Here is a 19972-nt window from a genome sequence, read left to right as displayed (position 1 = left end):
TACATGTCATACACGCATGGTTCCACTCCATAAACATAGTACACACACCCTGCTCTGCACCGTAAGGGTCGTAAACATACAGCTCCACATCATACACATGACCCTGCTCTGTACACCTCGTACACACGCAGCTCCATTCTGTACACATTGTACACACGACTCCGCTCCGTACACCTCGTACACACACGGCTACACTCCGTACACCTCGTACACACACGGCTCCGCTCCGTACACCTCGTACACACACGGCTCCGCTCCGTACACCTCGTACACACACGGCTACCCTCCGTATACCTTGTACACACACTGCTCTGCTCCGTACACCTCGTACACACACTGCTCCGCTTCGTACACCTCGTACACACACGGCTCCGCTCCGTACACCTCGTACACACACGGCTCCGCTCCGTACACCTCGTACACACACGGCTCCGCTCTGTACACCTCGTACACACACGGCTCCGCTTCGTACGCCTCGTACACACATGGCTCCGCTTCGTACACACCCGGCACCACTCCGTACACCTCGTACACACACGGCTCCGCTTCATACATCTCGTACACACGCGGCTTCGCTCCGCACACCTCGTACACACACAGCTCCGCTCCGTACACCTCATACACACACGGCTCCGCTCCGTACATCTTGTACACACACGGCTCCGCTCCGTACACCTCATACACACACGGCTTCGCTCCGTACACCTCTCCGCTCCGTACACCTCGCACACACACGGCTCCGCTCCGTACACCTCATACACACACGGCTCTGCTCCGTACACGTCGTACACACATGGCTCCGCTCCGTACACCTCGTACACACGCGGCTCCGCTCCGTACACCTCGTACACACGCGGCTCCGCTCCGTACACCTCGTACACACGCGGCTCCGCTCCGTACACCTCGTACACACACGGCTCCGCTCCGTACACCTCGTACACACACGGCTCCGCTCCGTACACCTCGTACACACGCGGCTCTGCTCCGTACACCTCGTACACACGCGGCTCCGCTCCGTACACCTCGTACACTCGCGTCTCCGCTCCGTACACCTCGTACACACACGGCTCTGCTCCGTACACCTCGTACACACACGGCTCTGCTCCGTACACACACGGCTCCGCTCCGTACACCTCGTACACACGCGGTTCCGCTCCGTACACCTCGTACACACACGGCTCTGCTCCGTACACCTCGTACACACACGGCTCTGCTCCGTACACCTCGTACACACGCGGTTCCGCTCCGTACACCTCGTACACCTCGTACACACGCGGTTCTGCTACATCCCCCCTGTAAACCCCTCCTGACCCCACACAGAAACTTCCCCTCATCCAGCACCATGACAACCAGCACAGCAGAGTCCTGCATACACTGAGGCCCCTGATCATGTGACCCCTGACTCCTCCCCTCCTGTGACCTCATCCCAGGTCCTGTGCGCACAGAGCAGCCATATATGTGGAGTGCGGCTCTGCAGGTGGAGGTAGGTGCTGGAGATTCCCCATTACTGGGCGCAGGGGTCACATTCCGGGAGACAGAACATAACTTATTACTTTCCCCTGATGTGGCTGTATGAGGGGCCGGTATTTTTGCTAATGAGCTGTACATTCTGTAGATTACATTATCCGTGTAGATGACAGATTCTGGTGGACGGATGTCAGCAGGTTGTGGGATGCAGTGACAGACGGGAGACCGATCAAGGGTTATCGTATTTACTTGAGCAGGAATATGCCCCATGCAAGGAGTTAAGCAGTTTTGCAAGGTTATTACAGTAAAGGGGGAAAACAAAGAAATAAGGTGTGTGGAGCAACATCGGTAATCATGTGTAAATGAGTTTTGATGGCGATAGTTCGTCTCTGATACCCTACGCAGGGTTCTTAATCTGGGGATTGTGGTCACGGGTAAAGTGTGGACCGGCACACAGTTCAAGCCCACTGTGGCTCGGCAGATATGGACCGGAGAGTCAGGGCACAGTTCACGGTCACGTACCCGGTCTCTCTGAAGAAATACGTGCGCGGCACAAGCGGGCCCACAGTGTTCGCCACCCTGGCTTGGGAGAACCAGCGGAGGCACTCCAAGTCTCTATCCAAAGTCTGCGGGTGGCCGAGAGGATTGCTGGGCACAGGCCTGCACTGCTCTGGTGCTGCAGAGACGGAGCACACACTTCTCCCTGCCGCGCGCCGTCTGTTCCCGCCAAGTCTGATCGCTTTTGCGCACGCTCCTCTCTGCGTGAGTTAAACACTCCCCCAGCTGCTGAGTGCAAAGGTCGGTCCTGTTCCTTAAGCTTTCCCCCGGACAACAGAGGAGACAACCCCAACAGTTCCGTACCCCCAGCCCGGTCTTTCTGCTTGCATGGATATAAGCACGTGGCATTCGGCCGCGCTCCAACATTATGGCACGTATCCCACTTTCAGCGCCTCTCCGATATCGACATATAAGGAGGATTCCTGTCCCCAAATTCGACCCTTTCTCAGTGACACAGCACCAAGTGTCACCGACCTCCAGGTAATGCAGATACTATGTAGAAAGTCAATGGGGTGTTACACTATATGATCGGATTGCCCAGCGCTGACACCCCTGTAATTTCTTTAAGTCTCTGTTTACACCCATGCTGTTATGAATGGGTCACCGAGGAGGATAGCAGGCCCAGGCTAAGCAACAGAAAACCAGAGAGGTTGGAAACTAAGCGGATTGCAGACCCCTGAGACTGTCCAAACAACAACCAGTAGCCGTGGAGCGTACCTACGATGATCCTAGATGCCTCGGCACAGCCGGAGAGCTAACAGCCTAAAGCAAGAAAGGGGAAATCTAAACTGCCCCGGAGCAGACCCCAAAGGAATAGATAGCCCCCAAACATATATTGTCGGTGAGACAAGATGAAAACCCAAACGCAGGCAGAAAAATAGACTGAGCAAACGATGGGGCCCACACTGACTAGACAGGACAGGAAAGGAAAGACACTGTCTGGAATCACGCAAAAAAACCCTGCAAAAAGTCCAACACGTCTGATGCACAAAAACACTGAAGTCGCACGACTTCGCCCCCACTATATCAGCACTCTGGTATATTCTGAAAGCAAAGCAAAAAGAGACCAATATAACTGGGGACAAAACAAACTGGCACAAGCAGTAACATATGGGCGGTGATTCAGCATAGCCCCAGCCGGAGCTGGCTGACCCGCATAAAGCTGAGATAGACAAAACCAGATCAAATGCAAACAGAATAGCAAATGAACCACTTAGCTGAACAATGCAGGGAAAGAGCAGGAGATATCAGACCTCAGAAAAAACAGGAAGAAAATCACCAGCAGGGATAGAGGGAGTCAGCTGTCTTTAAATCCCAATCAGAAACCCCAGATCTCCAATCGTCTTCCTCATTATCAGGTGGCAAGCCTCTGTCAATCAGATCAGCTCCACTACCTCCAGTAACCACCAGAGGGAGCCAAGAAAGAGAACTCGCAACCCCTCTGTCAATCTGACCAGCTCCACTACCTTCAGTAAAGCCAGAGAGAGAATTCACAACACATGCAATGTTGATATTGGTTGCCGTGGTGATGTCTGTGATGTGACTGTTCTGCTCTCTGATGGTTTAAGGAGATCATATGTCCTTCGTGCTGCCATCACCGCTGCTGCCAGTGATCAGCTGTAATATTCAGGTGTGATGTCTCTTAGACCGCAGATATGAGAACAACCAGGATTATAAGAGAACCGTATGATGGTAAATGAAAATAATTTGTACACAACATTAACCTCTATAGATTGGATTTCAGATACATTTACAACTAATATCAGACTCTCAAAAACAGGGAATTGTGAAAACATGAATCCAGGAGGATCTCAATGAAGCATCAGAATCAATTGTATCTTGATTAGTGACGAGCGAGTATGCTCGTTGCTCGGGTTTTCCTGAGCATGCTTGGGTGGTCTCCGAGTATTTGGAAGTGCTCGGAGATTTAGTTTCTTTCACCGCAGCTGCACAATTTGCAGCTACTTGACAGCCCGAATACATGTGGGGATTGCCTGTTAGAGAATTCCCACATGTATTCAGGCTGTCTAGCAGTCGCAAATCATGCAGCTGTGGCAACAGAAAGTAAATCTCCAAGCACTTCCAAATACTCGGAGCTCACCCGAGCATGCTCGGGAAAATGCGAGCAATGAGCATACTCGCTCGTCACTAATCTTGATGTGGCTTGACGTTGATTTGTGAATACTGAACGTGCCTTAGGCTACGTTCACACAACCGTATCTTCTGTCCAAGAGGTGTCGATGAACAAAAACTGACCTCGCACTGACTGCACAACGGACCAATGTTGTTGAATTGATCTGATCAGTTAACCATTATTTTTTCACATGGACTGAACTTCCATTCACCTCTTCAAGTCGATGGTTAAAGGGAACCTGTCACCAGATTTGGCCGATATGAGATACGGCCATCACCTTTCAGGCCTGATATACAACATTCTATAATGCTGTATATCTGCCCCCATCCTGATCTATAAGAGAAGAAAAATAATTTTTATTATACTCACCTGTGGGGCGGTCCGGGCTGAAGGGTGTCACTGGTCTTGGTTCGGCGCCTCCCTTTTTCTTGCCATGCCGTCCTGCTTGCTTCATGTGGATGAAGTGTCCCTGCATCATCCACACAGTCTCCTCGGCATCGCGCGCCTCCGCAGGCGTACTTCTCTGTCCTGTTGAGGGCAGAGCAAAGTACTGCAGTGCACAGGTGACGGGAAAGGTCAAAGAGCCCCGGTGCTTGCGCACTGCAGTACTTTGCTCTGCCTTCAACAAGGCATATTGATACCACAGGTGTGTCACAGAGTTATATACCATTGGGTGGTCAAGAAAAAATAATTACATTTTAACCACAAAAAAATGCTTTTAGCTACAGAATTTACATTTTCACAAGGCGAATGGGTAAAAGTGGTATCAAAATGTGTCATGCAATTTCTGCTGAATGTGGCAATACCCAATATGTGTATGTCCAGTACTGCTTAGCCACAGGGCTAATGATAATCATATGTTCCTCTGCTTTTTATGAATCCTGCTCGTTCCTCTGGCAGCTCTTTGTCAAAGTAAGGCTGTAGCTGTTTTTCTAGGATCTTCAGTAGTATTTCGTTGTCTTGAGGTATGAGCACAATAGTTGGTATCATCTATCTTTCTTTAGAATAGGAATAAATATTGGCCTTGTCCATTCTTTAGGTCATTTACCAGTTGTTCATATCTGATGTCACAGGCGTATGATGACATCAACTGTTATTTTAGAAGACTTTATTAGCTCTATTGGAATATTGTCACATCCAGGCTCTTTGTTGTGTGACAGAAGCTTTATGATAACAACAACTTCATCTTACAGGTTTTTTTATGATTTCCCCTCTGTTTTTTCCCATATCACCGAGTCGTTCTTGAAGAGGTGCTCTGTGTTCTCTTTCCTCGATCTATTCTGGGTCAGTTAGTTTGTTCCCATTGGTGTCTTTCATCATCCACACTCTTGGGTGAACCTTTCATAGTTTGTCTTTGATCTTTAGGAATGTCTTTGTGGTCTTGCCATTTAGATATTCGCTTTCTATTCTATCTCTGTACATATCTTTTGGTTATAAAGTTCTTTGTCTGCTCAAGTTGCTCTCTTTAGTCTTTTACCGATGTTGTTTGCGTTCTGCTTGTTACTTTTAGCCTTTGTCATTTGTCTTCCTCTGATCTTTAGAGTATTTTATGTTAACAGTGGCTGCAGTTGTCTCTTCTTCCTCTTGTTTATTGCTTAATTGCTTATTCAGTAATAATAGTCTTTATACAGTGGGGAAAAAAGTATTTAGTTAGCCACCAATTATGCAAGCATTATTTAGGAAATTATGGTGGAAAATAAGTATTTGGTCTCCTAAAAAACATGTAAGATTTCTGGCTCCTCTGTCCTCCACTCATTGCCTGTAGTAATGACCTCTTTTTGAACATGTTTTCAGTATAAAAGACACCTGTCCACAACCTCAGTCATACTCCAAACTCCCCTATGGTGAAGACCAAAGAGCTGTCGAAGGACACCAGAAACAAAATTGCACCCCTGCACCAGGCTGGGAACACTGAATCTGCAATAGGCAAACAGCTTGGTGTGATGAAATCAACTGTGGGAGCAATAATAGAGAGTGGAAGACATACAAGACCACTGATAATCTCCCTCGATCTGGGGCTCCACGCAAGATCTCACCCCGTGGGGTCAAAATGATCACAAAAACGGTGAGCAAAAATCCCAGACCCACACAAGGAGACCTAGTGAATGACCTGCATAGAGCTGAGACCACCGTAACAAAGGCTACCATCAGTAACACACTACGCTGCCAGGGACTCAGATCCTGCAGTGCCAGACGTGTACCCCTGCTTAAGCCAGTACTTGTCTGGGCCCGTCTGAAGTTTGCTAAAGTGCATTTGGATTATCCAGAAAAGTATTGGGAGAAATGTCCTATGGTCTGATGAAACCAAAGTAGAACTGTTTGGTAGAAACAAAACTCGTCGTGTTTGGAGGAGATAGAATGCTGAGTTGCATCCAAAGAACACCATACCTACTATGAAGCATGGGGGTGGTAACATTATGCTTTGGGACTGTTTCTCTGCAAAGGGACCAGGATGACTGATCCGTGTACATGAAAGAATGAATAGGGCCATGTATCGTGAGATTTTGAGTGCAAACCTACTTCTATCAGCAAGGCCATTGAAGATGAAATGTGGATGGGTCTTTCAGCATGATAATGATCCCAAGCACACTGCCAGGGCAACGAAGAAGTGGCTTCGTAAGAAGCATATGAAGGTCCTGGAGTGGCGTAGCAAGTCTCCAGATTTCAACCCCATAGAAAACCTTTGGAGCTATTTGAAAGTCCGTGTTGCCCAGTGACAGGCCCAAAACATCACTGCTCTAGAGGAGATCTGCATGGATGAATGGGCCAACATACCACCAACAGTGTTTGCCAACCTTGTGAAGAATTACAGAAAACGTTTGACCTCTGTCATTGCCAACAAAGGATATATAACAAAATATTGAGATGAACTGTTGTTAATGACCAAATACTTATTTTCCACCATAATTTGCAAAACAAATCTTGCCAAATCAGACAAGGTGATTTTCTGGATTTGTTTTCTCATTTTTACTCTCATAGTTGTGGTCTACCTATGATGTCAATTACAGGCCTCTCTCATCTTTTTAAGTGGGAGAACTTGCACAAATGCTGGCTGACTAAATACTTTTTTCCCCACTGAATGTGTCCATAATTCCTCGGGATTTCCTTAATCAGTGAACAGGATGTAAATCGGTTGTGTAGACCATTCCAAAAAACTTGAGGTATGTTGGTTTTTGGTCAAATCAAAGTTGGTAGCGGACTGTTATCTAGTTGTCACGGGGCAGTTGGGGGAAAACAGGAGACGTGGAACCTGGGCGCCTGAACTGCCCCTCAGGCTAAGGGGTTGCCCTGACTCTCCTTAACCTGGGGGTACATTTGATGGTGGTGAGGCCCAAGTTCCTGACCTGTCCATATCTCCTGTTTAGCCCTGAACTAAACCCCCAACCCACTCCCCAGGAGGTGAAACAGGGAAAATGTGTACTGCACCAAATAACAAACAAGGAAAGATACGACAGACACCTAAGGGTAAAATAAACTAAAAAACAAGACTTAGCTTCTCTCTGCTGCTAATGCTGCCAGCAACAGAGTAAGGCACCAGAACAAGGGGATAGCTGGAGCTCCACTGCAACACAGCCTGCTCCTGAGTCCAGCTTGGTTGGTCTCCAAATGAATAATATCACCAACAGTGAGTGCAGCACCTGATGACCCTTTATAGGAAGGAGGGAGTGGTCACACCTGCTGACTGATTAAACATGTAGTAACACCAGCGGCCACCGGGGGGGAAAAAACCCAGCAGCAGATTCACTAAACTTGTAGTAACACCAGCGGCCACCGGGGGCAAAAACCCATATTAACCCCCGAGGGCCAGAAAGGAAAAAGGTTTATATAAGAGAGTCCAGACTCTGACAGATCCAAAAATGGATCGTGACAGTACCCCTCCTTCAATGAGGGGCCTCTGGACCCTCAACACTGCACCTCACCAGAAAAACACCTACAGTGAGGACGCCTAGGTCCACCAGAGTTCACCTCAGCGACCACCTGACTCTCTGGTTCATGGCAAACATGGGCTGATGGAGGTGGCAACTTATGCTCTGGAGGCACCACGAATCTCCAGAGCACCGACCTGGGGAATGAGTTGTGTAAGGGCATTACTGGGGGCAACTCCAGCTGGTAAGTCCCCTGGCTGGGAGTGGCCGACACCCGATACGGCCCGATCACCCGAGAACTCCAGACCCCTGCAGCACACTTCCACCGGATGTTTTTGGTGGACAACCATACGTACTCATTCACACACAGGTCCGGACCTGAACGTTTATTGCCACGCACACGTTTCCCACAAAATGGTGAACTCTTCACAGAACCGACAACAGAGGCGTCCCCCTGTGTTGTCACACTCACACCCCCACAATGCTCAGAAGGAGTCACCACCCTCCTCTGACCCCTCCTCCCAAGAGGACTAAGACACCCAGGGTTAGCATGTGGTGAGGGTAGAGACTTGCCCCTACTCCCTGGCAGCACCTCTGCTGCCCCCACTGGGGTAGAAGGTGATGGTTGTAGAATGATGGCAGAGACAGTAGCCCCCAGGCAGCAGCCCTCACACGACTTACCCCAGCCGACTACTTCCCTAGACCGCCAATCTATTACCGGGTTGTGTTTTTCCAACCACAGAAGACCTAAAATGATAGGTACTGCCATTCCCTCCAAGACATAGCATGACAGGGACTCCTCATGATAAGTCCCTATACGCAGATGTATGTTATCCACGACATGGGTCAACCTCCCCTGGCTAAGTAGGACAGAGTCAATGGTCTGTATGCTTAGGGGTTTGGCTAGCGTCCTACACCTCAGGCCATAGGTCCGGACAAAGTGAGCATCGACCAGATTGACTCCTGCTCCACTGTCCACAAGCACCAGTAGACCCTCAGTCTCCACGCCAAGCACCACCTCCGCAGGCAGGTTACACTGAGAGGAAGAGATGGAGGAAATATACACTCCCTGGTCGCCTCCCTCCACACGACCAGTGGGACGCGACTTCTTAGCTGGTACAGAAGATTTGGCGCGTATTGGGCAGACTCTGATGAAATGACCAGTCTGCCCACAGTAAATTCATGCCCCACCACCACGGCGAACAGCAGGTAACACCGTTTGGGCTCCTCCCACCTGCATGGGTTCATTCGTCAGCACTGATGTGTCCTCCTCCATAGCATGGACTACAGGGGGCACATTTGGTGTATGCCTCTCCCTGAGGCGTCTATCCACCTGGATGGCAAGGGACATGGCGGCCTCCAACGACCTGGAGGCGGCGTACTGCACCAGAGTATCCTGCAACTTTGGTGACAGACCCTGCACAAAATGACTCCTAAGGGCAGGGTCATTCCACTGTGTGTCAGTGGCACACCTCCTAAACTCTGAGCAGTACTCCTCAGCAGGCCAGCCCCCCTGTTTGATCTTACGTAGTCGGGTTTCCTCCAGGGAGACGCCATCAGGATCTCCATACACCAGCGCCAATGCCCCAAAAAACTTGTCCACTGATTGTAAAGATGGTGAATTGACCGGCAGGGAGAAGGCCCAGGATTGGGGATCACCCTTAAGAAGGGACATAATGATTCCCACCCATTGTTCCTCACTCCCCGATGAACGAGGACGGAGCCTGAAGTATAACTTACAGGCTTCCTGAAAAACCAAAAACTTATCTCTCCCTCCAGAAAACCTGTCAGAGAGAGATATTTTGGGTTCTGGTTGAGCCTGCACCTTTTATAAGGCCCCAAACCCCACCAACTGCTGCAGCTGCTGCACCACCTAACCACGCAGCACCCTTAGCTCATCAGTGAGGGACTGAAGCAGTGTGGCAAAGGCCTGCATTTAGGCCATTGCTCACCAGAAAAAAAGTGTAGGTTGGTGATAATGTCACGGGGCAGTTGGGGGATAACAGGAGACGTGGAACCTGGGCCTCTGAACTGCCCCTCAGGCTAAGGGGATGCCCTGACTCTCCTTAACCTGAGGGTACACTTGATGGTAGTGAGGCCCAAGTCCACATCTCATGTTTAGCCCTGAACTAAACCCCCAACCCCCTCCCCAGGAGGTGAGACAGGGAAAACGTGTACTGCGCCAAATAACAAACAAGGAAAGATACGACAGACACCTAAGAGTAAAATCAACTAAAAAACAAGACTTAGCTTCTCTCTGCTGCTAATTCTCTGAGCAGCAGAGTAAGAGACCAGAACAAGGGGATAGCTGGAGCTCCACTGCAACACAGCTTGCTCCTGAGTCCAGCTTGGTTGGTCTCCAAATGAATAATATCACCAACAGTGAGTGCAGCACCTGATGACCCTTTATAGGAAGGAGGGAGTGGTCACACCTGCTGACTGATTAAACATGTAGTGCCACCGGGGAAGGGGGAAACCCAGCAGCCGACTCACTAAACTTGTAGTAACACCAGCGGCCATCGGGGGCAAAAACCCATATTAACCCCCGAGGGCCAGAAGGGAAAAAGGTTTATATAAGAGAGTCCAGACTCTGACACAGATCCAAAAATGGATTGTGACACTAGCCCATTTGTGCAGCTTGACGTTACTCTTTGATGTCAAAAATTCATAATCAGTTCCAGAGTCAGCTCCTGGTCTTGTTTTCACGGTGATGATAGACGACCTTTATCTTTGGCGAACATATATGTAGTCAATCTGATTCTTATAGGCCACATTCAGTTATGTCCATGGGTAGAGTCTCTATTTGTGATTTTATAAGAAGGTGTGTATGATGGACAGTTCATTTGTATTACAAAATTCAATCAATCTACCTCCAGCCTCGTTTTAATCACCAAGTCCAAAGTTTCCAACAATTGGTCCATGTTGTGGCCCACTTTCACATTCAAGTCTCCCATGCTATAAAGTGAGTCTTGTTTTGGTGTTTTGTTGATCTCCTATTGAACTTGATCGTAGAATACAATAAACATAAAAGGTAAAAAAAGCAGAGCACTATGTGTAAAGGCATACAAATCTAAACAAAACCAAAAAAGAGGGCAGATGCTAAACAAGAAATACTGATAAATCCATATCCCTTATTGAAAATACCAATAAAATCCATAAAGGCCCAATGCTTAAAAAGATAAATGTACCGTATTTTTCGGACTATAAGACACACTTTTTTCCCAAAAAATTTTTGGGAAAAATGGGGGTGAGTCTTATATATAATATACTTGCAAAATACTGTGGCGGCAGTCCTGGTTCAGTGCTGCAGGGCGATACAGCCTCGCTTCCCAGGCTGGTGTGGCAGTTGTGTCTATGGTGCGAGGGGATCCACTGGCATTTTGTGAAAGTCCGGAGGCCCCTGCAGATCCATTGCTGCAATGCGGTGGCCTCAGAGAAAATGGACGCCGGGGGCGGCGCATGCTCAGATTGAGATGGTGGTTTCCAAAAGGAGCCACTCCTTAGCTGGGTCCTTCCCTGGAGGAAGATCTGGCTAGTCCCGTGTTTGAGACTCTTAAATGAGGCTCCACGGACTTTATTTGCATATTTGTATTTCCCAGGGAGCAATGCACCTAGGATTTCACTGATTGAGCGCCTTTGCCGGCTGCTGCAGTGTTTTCTTTGACTGGTCTCCCTGAGGTCAGTGATTGTTTCGTGATGTTGGTCTACTAGGCATTGCTCCCACCTAGCCAGAATCCTACTCTACACTGATGAGGGGCAACACCTATTTCCCTTGTCATATCTGTAAACTCGTAAAGAGCTGGATATTGACTTAAAGGGGAACTTAATATGGTGGTAATGTTGGTTTCCGAAAGGAGCCACTCCTTGGCTGGGTCCTTCCCTGGAGGAAGATCTGGCTAGTCCCGTGCTTGAGACTCTTAAATGAGGCTCCACAGACTTTATTTGCATATTCGTAAGATCTCAATCTGAGCATGCGCTGCCCCTGCGGCCATTTTCCCGGAGGCCACCGCATAGCTGCAGATTGAGATCTCATGAGATGAGCCAAGATCTCAATCTGAGAATGCGCCACCCCTGTGGCCATTTTCCCCGAGGCCACGGCATCGCAGCAATGGATCTGCGGGAGCCTCTGGGCTTTCACAAAATACAGGCGGATCCCTTACCGCACTACAGAGCATCACCGATGCACGTGTTGCTAAATACCGGCTGAACCACCGGGAACCCCAGAGCACCACCTCCGCACCAGCCTGGGATGGGATTTACTGGAGGCCACCGCACCAGCCTGGACCACCGAACAACCCCTGTGACCACACTTCCCCGTGACCACTCCTCCACCTGTGCCGATTTCCCCCCCCCCTTGGTAAGCTGAATTTGGACTGTAAGACGCACCCCAATTTGACACATTATTTTTTTGCCCTATTTTCCTTCTGAAAGTTTGGAGTGCCTCTTATAGTCTGCAAAATATGGTATTTATCAGGCAGAAATTACATTGACCAAACATGGATAATTGCGTACAAAAAGGATGGTTGTAATGTTGTGGTACAAAGCACAGAGTATAAGGATGCCGAGTTAGGTAGGACTCCATAGGAGAGACAAAAGTGCAAAGTTGCAGACAATATGTCAGTCCTTGTGGAGGACAAAGGGGTGCTAATAATTCTATTTAAATATATGTTAAAGCGAGCAGTAAAAAATGCAAAGCCCTAAATAGAATAAACTTTATGTAGTGATAGCTAACTCATCAACAGAAAAGTAAAAACATGGTCATATTAAGAAATACCGTAAACACCAAAATGCAGCCATCCAAAAAGCAATATAGATACCCATCGTAAGGGGGAATACACCCGACATGCACATCATTATGTAGCATCCTGCTGCCCACGCTGGGTAGTACGCTTAGTGTTGCACTTCAGTTGAAACCTATCCACCTGAGGTGTCCCTACTGAATGAAGAAAGTATAGTGTTTTTAGAGCTGCAATCCAAGTGACGTTGTGGTCTAACAAGAACACCTTCCTTAGACGGATTGCTAGACAATTGGTAAATGAAGCAGTGGGATGAAAAGTAGTGCCAAATAGAGAATGTGCATCAGCCCTGATGATAAGTGGTCATCATCAAGGCTGATGCTCCTTCTCTATTGCTGCTTTCCGTTCCACTGCTTTATTTACTAATTGCCAAGCAATCTGTCTGAGGAAGGTTTTTTTGTTAGACCACAGTGTCTCAACGTGGATTGCAGTTCTAATAAAGCTATACTTTCTTCATTGCACATTTGGAGTGTTGGATTTCTTTTTGTGCTCCCATTTTGTTATAGCATGACCAACACTAGAAACCAAAATAAAACACATAAGCTGTTCCTTCCCCTCCTGCCTCCGCCAGAACAGAATACTCACCTCGTTAGGTTAGAATTTTTGAACAAACATGTTGAAAACATATGTGAGGTGCAATCATGAAAATGAACACCCCTTATGAGTGATAAAAATGGAAGCTCACAATACCTGGTATAGAAATAGATTGGACGCTATATTTAACCCCTTCCCGACCTATGACGTCTACGTAGGCGCCATGACAAATCGTGCCATTACGAACTGTGACGCCTACGTAGGCGTCATGGTGGAAATCACGTTCCTGCGGGTCGGGTGAAAGGTCACCCGACCCGCAGGTACAGGAGGACTTGTACTTCACCCCAGGGGGGTGGCTTTGCCCACCCCATGGCTACGATCACTCTGATAGGCTGTTTCACTTTCAACAGCCAATCAGAGCAATTATAATATTTCACCAATGAAACTTGGTGAAATATTACAATCCAGCCATGGCCGATGCTGCAATATCATTGGCCATGGCTGGAAACTGTGATCTGCCCCCCCACGACTGACAGGGGCAATCTGTCCCCGCCACTGACTGACGACGGCGATCTGCCGCCGCCGTCAGTATTTGCTCCCCTCCGCTCCCCCCACCTTCCGATTCCCCCCTCCCCCGGTACCTCCTGAGTCCCGGTGTCCCTCCGTCTTCCACCATGGGCACCGCCATCTTCCAAAATGGCGGGCGCATGCGCAGTGTGCCCGCCGAACCTGCTAGCCGGCAGATTCATTCATTCCAGGTACATTTTGATCACTGTGACAGACCCTATCACAGTGATCGAAATAAAAAAATAGTAAATAAACCCCCCCTTTATCACCACCATAGGTACGGAAAAGTAATGAAATAAAGAAAATATATTTATTTTTATTTTTCCATTAGGGTTAGGGTTGGAATTAGGGATAGGGCTGGAATTAGGGTTAGGGTTGGAATTAGGGTTGGGATTAGAATTAGGGTTAGAGTTAGGGTTGAAATTGGGGGTTGGGGTTAGGGGTGTGTTGAGGTTAGGGTTGGGTTTAGGGTTAGGCTTGTGGTTAGGGTTGGGATTAGGGTTAGTGGTGTGTTGGGGTTAGGGTTGTGGTTAGGGTTGGAATAAGGGGTGTGTTGGGGTTAGGGGTGTGTTGGGGTTAGGGTTGGAGTTAGAATTGAGGGGTTTCCACTGTTTAGGCACATCAGGGGCTCTCCAAACACAACATGGCGCCACCATTGATTCCAGCCAATTTTGCGTTCAAAAAGTCAAACGGTGCTCCCTCCCTTCCAAGCCCCGATGTGTGCCCAAACAGTGGTTTACCTCAACATATGGGGTATCAGCGTACTCAGTAAAAATTGCACAACAACTTTGAGGATCTAATTTCTCCTGCTACCCTTGGGAAAATAAAAAATTGGGGGCAAAAAATTATTTTTATGCAAAAAAATGATTTTTTATTTTCAAAGCTCTGCGTTATAAACTTCTGTGAAGCACTTAGGGGTTCAAAGTGCTCACCACACATCTACATAAGTTCCTTGGGGAGTCTAGTTTCCAAAATGGGGTCACTTGTTGGGGATTTCTACTGTTTTGGCACATCAGAGGCTCTGCAAATGTAACATGACACCCGCAGACCATTCCATCAAAGTCTGCATTTCAAAAGTCACAACTTCCCTTCCGAGCCCTGACGTGTGCCCAAACAGTGGTTCCTCCCCCACATATGGGGTACCAGCGTACTCAGGACAAACTGGACAACAACTTTAGGGGGCCAATTTCTCCTGTTACCCTTGTGAAAATAAAAAATTGCGAGCTAAAAAATCATTTTTTGAGGAAAAAAAAGATTTTTTATTTTCACGGCTCTGCGTTATAAAGTTCTGTGAAGCACTTGGGAGTTCAAAGTGCTTACCACATATCTAGATAAGTTCCTTGGGGGGTCTAGTTTCCAAAATGTGGTCACTTGTGGGGGAGCTCCAATGTTTAGGAACACAGGGCTCTCCATACGTGACATGGTGTCCGCTAACGATTGGAGCTAATTTTCCATTCAAAAAGTCAAATGGTGCTCCTTCCCTTCCGGGCCCTGCCGTGCACCCAAACAGTGGTTTATGACCACATATGAGATATCGGTGTACTCAGGAGAAATTGCCCAACAAATTTTAGGATCCATTTTATCCTGTTGCCCATGTGAATATGAAAAAATTGAGGCTAAAAGAAAATTTTTGTGAAAAAAAAAAAAAGTACTTTTTCATTTTTACGGATTAATTGTTGAAGCACCTGGGGGTTCAAAGTGCTCACTATGCATCTAAATAAATTCCGTTGGGGGTCTAGATTCCAACATGAGGTCACTTGTGGGAGAGTGCCAAAGTTTAGGCACACAGGGGCTCTCCAAACGCGACATGGTGTCCACTAACGATTGGAGCTAATTTTCGATTCAAAAAGTCAAATGGCGCTCCTTCCCTTCTGAGCCCTGCCGTGCCCCCAAACAGTGGTTCGCCCTCACATGTGGGGTTTCAGCGTACGCAGGACAAATTGGACAACAACTTTTGGGGTCCACTTTCTCCTTTTACCCTTGGAAAAATAAAAAAATCGTTGCTAAAAGATCATTTTTGTGACTAAAAAGTTAAATGTTCATTTTTTCCTTCCATGTTGCTTCTGCTGCTGTGAAACACCTGAAGGGTTAATAAACTTCTTGAATGTGGTTTTGAGTAGCTTGAGGGCGCAGTTTTTAGAATGGTATCATTTTTGGGTATTTTCTGCCATATAAACCCCTCAAAGTGACTTCAAATGTGAGGTGGTCCCTAAAAAAATATTTTTGTAAATTTTGTTGTAAAAATGAGAAATCGCTGGTCAACTTTTAACCCTTAACACTTCCTAACAAAAAAATTTTGTTTACAAAATTGTGCTGATGTAATTTAGACATGTGGAAAATGTTATTTGTTACAGTAACTAGTTTGTGTCACATAACTCTCTGGTTTAACAGAATAAAAATTCAAAATTTGAAAACTGGAAAATTTTCAAAGTTTTGGCCAAATTTCCGATTTTTTTCAGAAATATGTGCAAAAATTATTGACCTAAATTTACCACTAACATGAAGCCCAATATGTCACGAAAAAACATTCTCAGAATCGCTAGGATCCGTTGGAGCGTTCCTGAGTTATTACTTCATAAAGGGATACTGGTCAGAATTACTAAAAATGGCCTGGTCATTAAGGTCAAAATAGGCTGGGTCATGAAGGGGTTAAAGGGATAAAGTGAGAAATTATTGATCAGTGAGTGTCTGACTGCTTGAACACCGACCAATCAGAACCTGGCACTTTTATCCAAAATTCCAAAATGTCATGGCATGTCGGATGCCCGAATCCAGCTGTATACATTCTTTATGGGGCTGCCAGAAAAAACTGAGCACAGATCTTGGCATCCTCATTGGGAATGAATAGAGCGTCAGTTGAGCGTGTGTGCTGCTGCTCTATTCTAACAAGTATAAAAGGGTCAAATGTTCCCCATTGTGATGATTGTTGCTGGACTCAGCGGTCAGAAACCCATCGATCAGTGGAAAGTCATTTATATTATGGTGTTATCTTGTTTTAACTGAAAAAACCCTTTAAATATGTTTATTCATACTACAACAACTTTTTGCTCACAATGAGAACAGAATTTATTCTTACGATTATTTGATGAATGACAAATACAAAGCAGTGTCATATAATAATAGATTTGGTACTTAATGCCTGTTGGAAAAGCTTTTCTTACAAATCCTTGTCAGGTTTATGTTGCTTTTATGTTCCCATTTATATTTACGGTATGTATTTCTGATACTGTATTTCTCTTTTTTAATATTTAATTATTTGTGGACTATACTCAAATCCTTACTTTTTGCCACTTTACCTCCCACATGGTTTCTTGAGGTGACAGTTATAATTTCAGTATTTAATGAATCCTGTAATCCCCTTTATGGCCGCTCTCTAAGTTTCAGCACTGTATTTATTTTTGCTGCTCTCCTCCATTTTTCTGGAATCCCTGTGACTTGAACAGTTCCTGTAGTGTTAATCTATAAACTGCTAACATTTCAAGTGGGTTCCTGTACCCAAATCCATCCCATTCACAATGAAACAACATAGAGTATTGTAAACCTTTAGACAATGTATCTACCTCGTTGAAAAATCAATGAAGTTTTACACTATTATTATTTATTATTATTATACATTTTTATAGTGCCATTTATTCCATGGCGCTCTACATGTGAAAAGAGGCAAATATAGACAAGTACAATAAACATAAGCAATACAAGACACACACAAGTGCAGAAGGAGAGAGGACCTTTCCCGTGAAGGCTCACCATCTACAGGGGATGGGAGAGGATACACTAGGAGAGGGTAGAGCTGGTCATGCGGCGGTTCAGTACACTGAGGATCACTGCAGGTTGTAGGCTTGTCGGAAGAGGTGGGTCTTCAGGTTCTTTTTGAAGGTTTCCATGGTAGGCGAGAGTCTGATGTGTTGGGGTAGAGAGTTCCAGAGTATAGGGGGAAGCACGGGAGAAGTCTTGTATGCGGTTGTGGGAAGAAGAGATAAGAGGGGGGTAGAGAAGGAGATCTTGAGAGGATCGAAGGTTGCGTTTGGGTAAGTACTGGGAGACCATGTCACAGATGTAGGGAGGAGACAGGTTGTGGATGGCTTTGTATGTCATAGTTAGGGTTTTGAACTGGAGCCACTATGTGAATGACTGTCCTCCACTCCAACACTGATGCCCCAGTGGTTTCTTTCATTATCTGTCTTTATCGCTGTAATGATATTAGTGGCTATGATGATGCCAGTATGTCTGTGATGTGACTGTTCTGCTCCATGATGATTTACAGAGATCTTGTGCCCAACATGCTGCCACCTGTGGTTAGCTGTAGAGTTCTTGTAAAGGTGTGCATGCTTTGACCTCAAGCATTGATAAAATATTAGATGTTCTAGTTCATACAAAGAGAGAATACGACATCTACAAGTTCTATTTCCTGGTATGTTTCCGCTTATTATCTCCAGTAATTTTATTATAAGATGGGATCTTTGTTATATCGGCTCATCTTCTCCCCATTCAGGTCCCTACAATATCAGATCCTCTCAGTGGAGATCTTCTATATAAGAGAATTCTCCTGAGTGACCCTACAAGGATGAAAAGGGACAGGGACAAGATGGAGGAGAGAATATTACACCTCACCCTAGAGATCGTATTCCGGCTTACTGGAGAGGTGAGAGGTTCTGATGACGTCACATTACATCATTCTTATCTATGGGAATAACAGATGGACAAAACTGGAGAGGTGAGGACTCTGGAAATGTCTGTAGTGAGATTTATTAATGTGTCTCTCTATAACCAGGATTACACAGTAGTGAAGAAGACCTCTAGTGAGCGCTGTCAGGCCCCTATGTCTGAGGGATGGGGAAGACCCCTGAGCCCAATCACGGGGCCTCCACCTCACCCCCTGATACATGAGGACATCAATGACCAGGAGATCCTAGAACTCACCTACAAGATGATTGAGCTGCTGACTGGAGAGGTGACACTGCTGGGAATGCTGGGATATTATACAGTAACGCTATAGAGGGATTGGGGGATGACGGTATCATTGTATGTGGCAGGTTCCTATAAGGTGTCAGGATGTCACCGTCTATTTCTCCATGGAGGAGTGGGAGTATTTAGAAGGACACAAAGATCTGTATAAGGACGTCATGATGGAGGTTCCCCAGCCCCTCACATCACCAGGTAATAGACATGACTAAATATACACGACCTATAATTATCTGTATGTAAAGAATGAATTCAGTCCCTGTATGTGTTTCCTCCAGTTCTATCCAGTGAGAGGACAACACCAGAGAGATGTCCCCGTCCTCTTCTTCCACAGGACTGTAACCAAGAAAATCTCAATGTTCCTCAGGATCATCAGGTAGATGGAGAGAAGGTGTCGTGAGATCTCCCCTATGAAGTGTAGATGGCTGTGAAGGTCTTGTGTTCAGTCTTATTTTATCCACCAGTATTATCATCTGAATGGCCAATTTATTAGAGACATTGGCTCTCTACCAAATGAAACTTCCTTGAATGGAAATTAAACCTTGGAGTGCAGCAGAAAAGTGATCAGTTTTCAGTAGTCTAAGAGGTAAAGTTTCTCCTTGTGGAGAGTGACATACCAGCTCTGGCTTGTCCAGGTAAGGAGGCTTATTCGCCGTGCAATGCTCCTCTGGGAAATTTAATATGCAAATTGCCTCTTCAGAGAGAAAGAGGACTTGAACACTATAGCACCACCTGTTGGCAAATAAGCCTCCTTACCTTGACAAGCCAGAGCTGGTATGTCACAATCCACAAGGAGAAACCTTACCCGTTAGACGTCAGTCCAGAGCCTCTCTCCTAGCCAAATCAGATCTCATACTTTGCACTGACGAGAGCCAATAGCCCGAAACACCGTGTCTGCAAATTGAGATTCTGATTTGGCTTTAATCCTAAGTCATATTACAAGACTCGTTAAAGGGTTGATTGTGACTTGTAGGATCGCTACTACCAACAGGTGGCGCTATAGAGTTCAAGTCCTCTTTCTCCTCTTTTCACATTAGAATGGGAAGACTGAACAATCTGAGTGACTTCTATGGGGAACAGCCATCAGA

At 46.5% G+C, this 19972-nt stretch overlaps 1 protein-coding gene across 2 annotated transcripts in view; it reads left to right on the top strand.

Moving 5' to 3' along the window:
• Window positions 1-1352: 1352 nt before the first annotated feature.
• The window catches only part of LOC141050966 (uncharacterized), a 29961-nt gene continuing 11341 nt past the window's right edge, over window positions 1353-19972 (top strand). Inside the window, exons 1-5 of one of the 2 annotated variants that reach the window (XM_073547724.1) lie at window positions 1353-1483; window positions 18415-18564; window positions 18694-18873; window positions 18956-19079; window positions 19163-19260. In XM_073547724.1, the coding sequence (XP_073403825.1) occupies window positions 1457-1483; window positions 18415-18564; window positions 18694-18873; window positions 18956-19079; window positions 19163-19260 (579 nt within the window). In that variant the 5' untranslated portion in view covers window positions 1353-1456. Of the gene's footprint in view, window positions 1484-1506; window positions 1798-18414; window positions 18565-18693; window positions 18874-18955; window positions 19080-19162; window positions 19261-19972 lie in introns of those variants that run through there. The other variant, XM_073547725.1, reaches the window with a different exon arrangement.

This window comes from Dendrobates tinctorius, unplaced genomic scaffold, assembly GCF_039654945.1.
Source record: "Dendrobates tinctorius isolate UK_male_01 unplaced genomic scaffold, ASM3965494v1 ptg000155l, whole genome shotgun sequence".
Lineage (NCBI taxonomy): Eukaryota > Metazoa > Chordata > Amphibia > Anura > Dendrobatidae > Dendrobates > Dendrobates tinctorius.
Note: the sequence above shows the minus strand (reverse complement) of the source record. Positions and strands in the feature narration are given on the sequence as shown.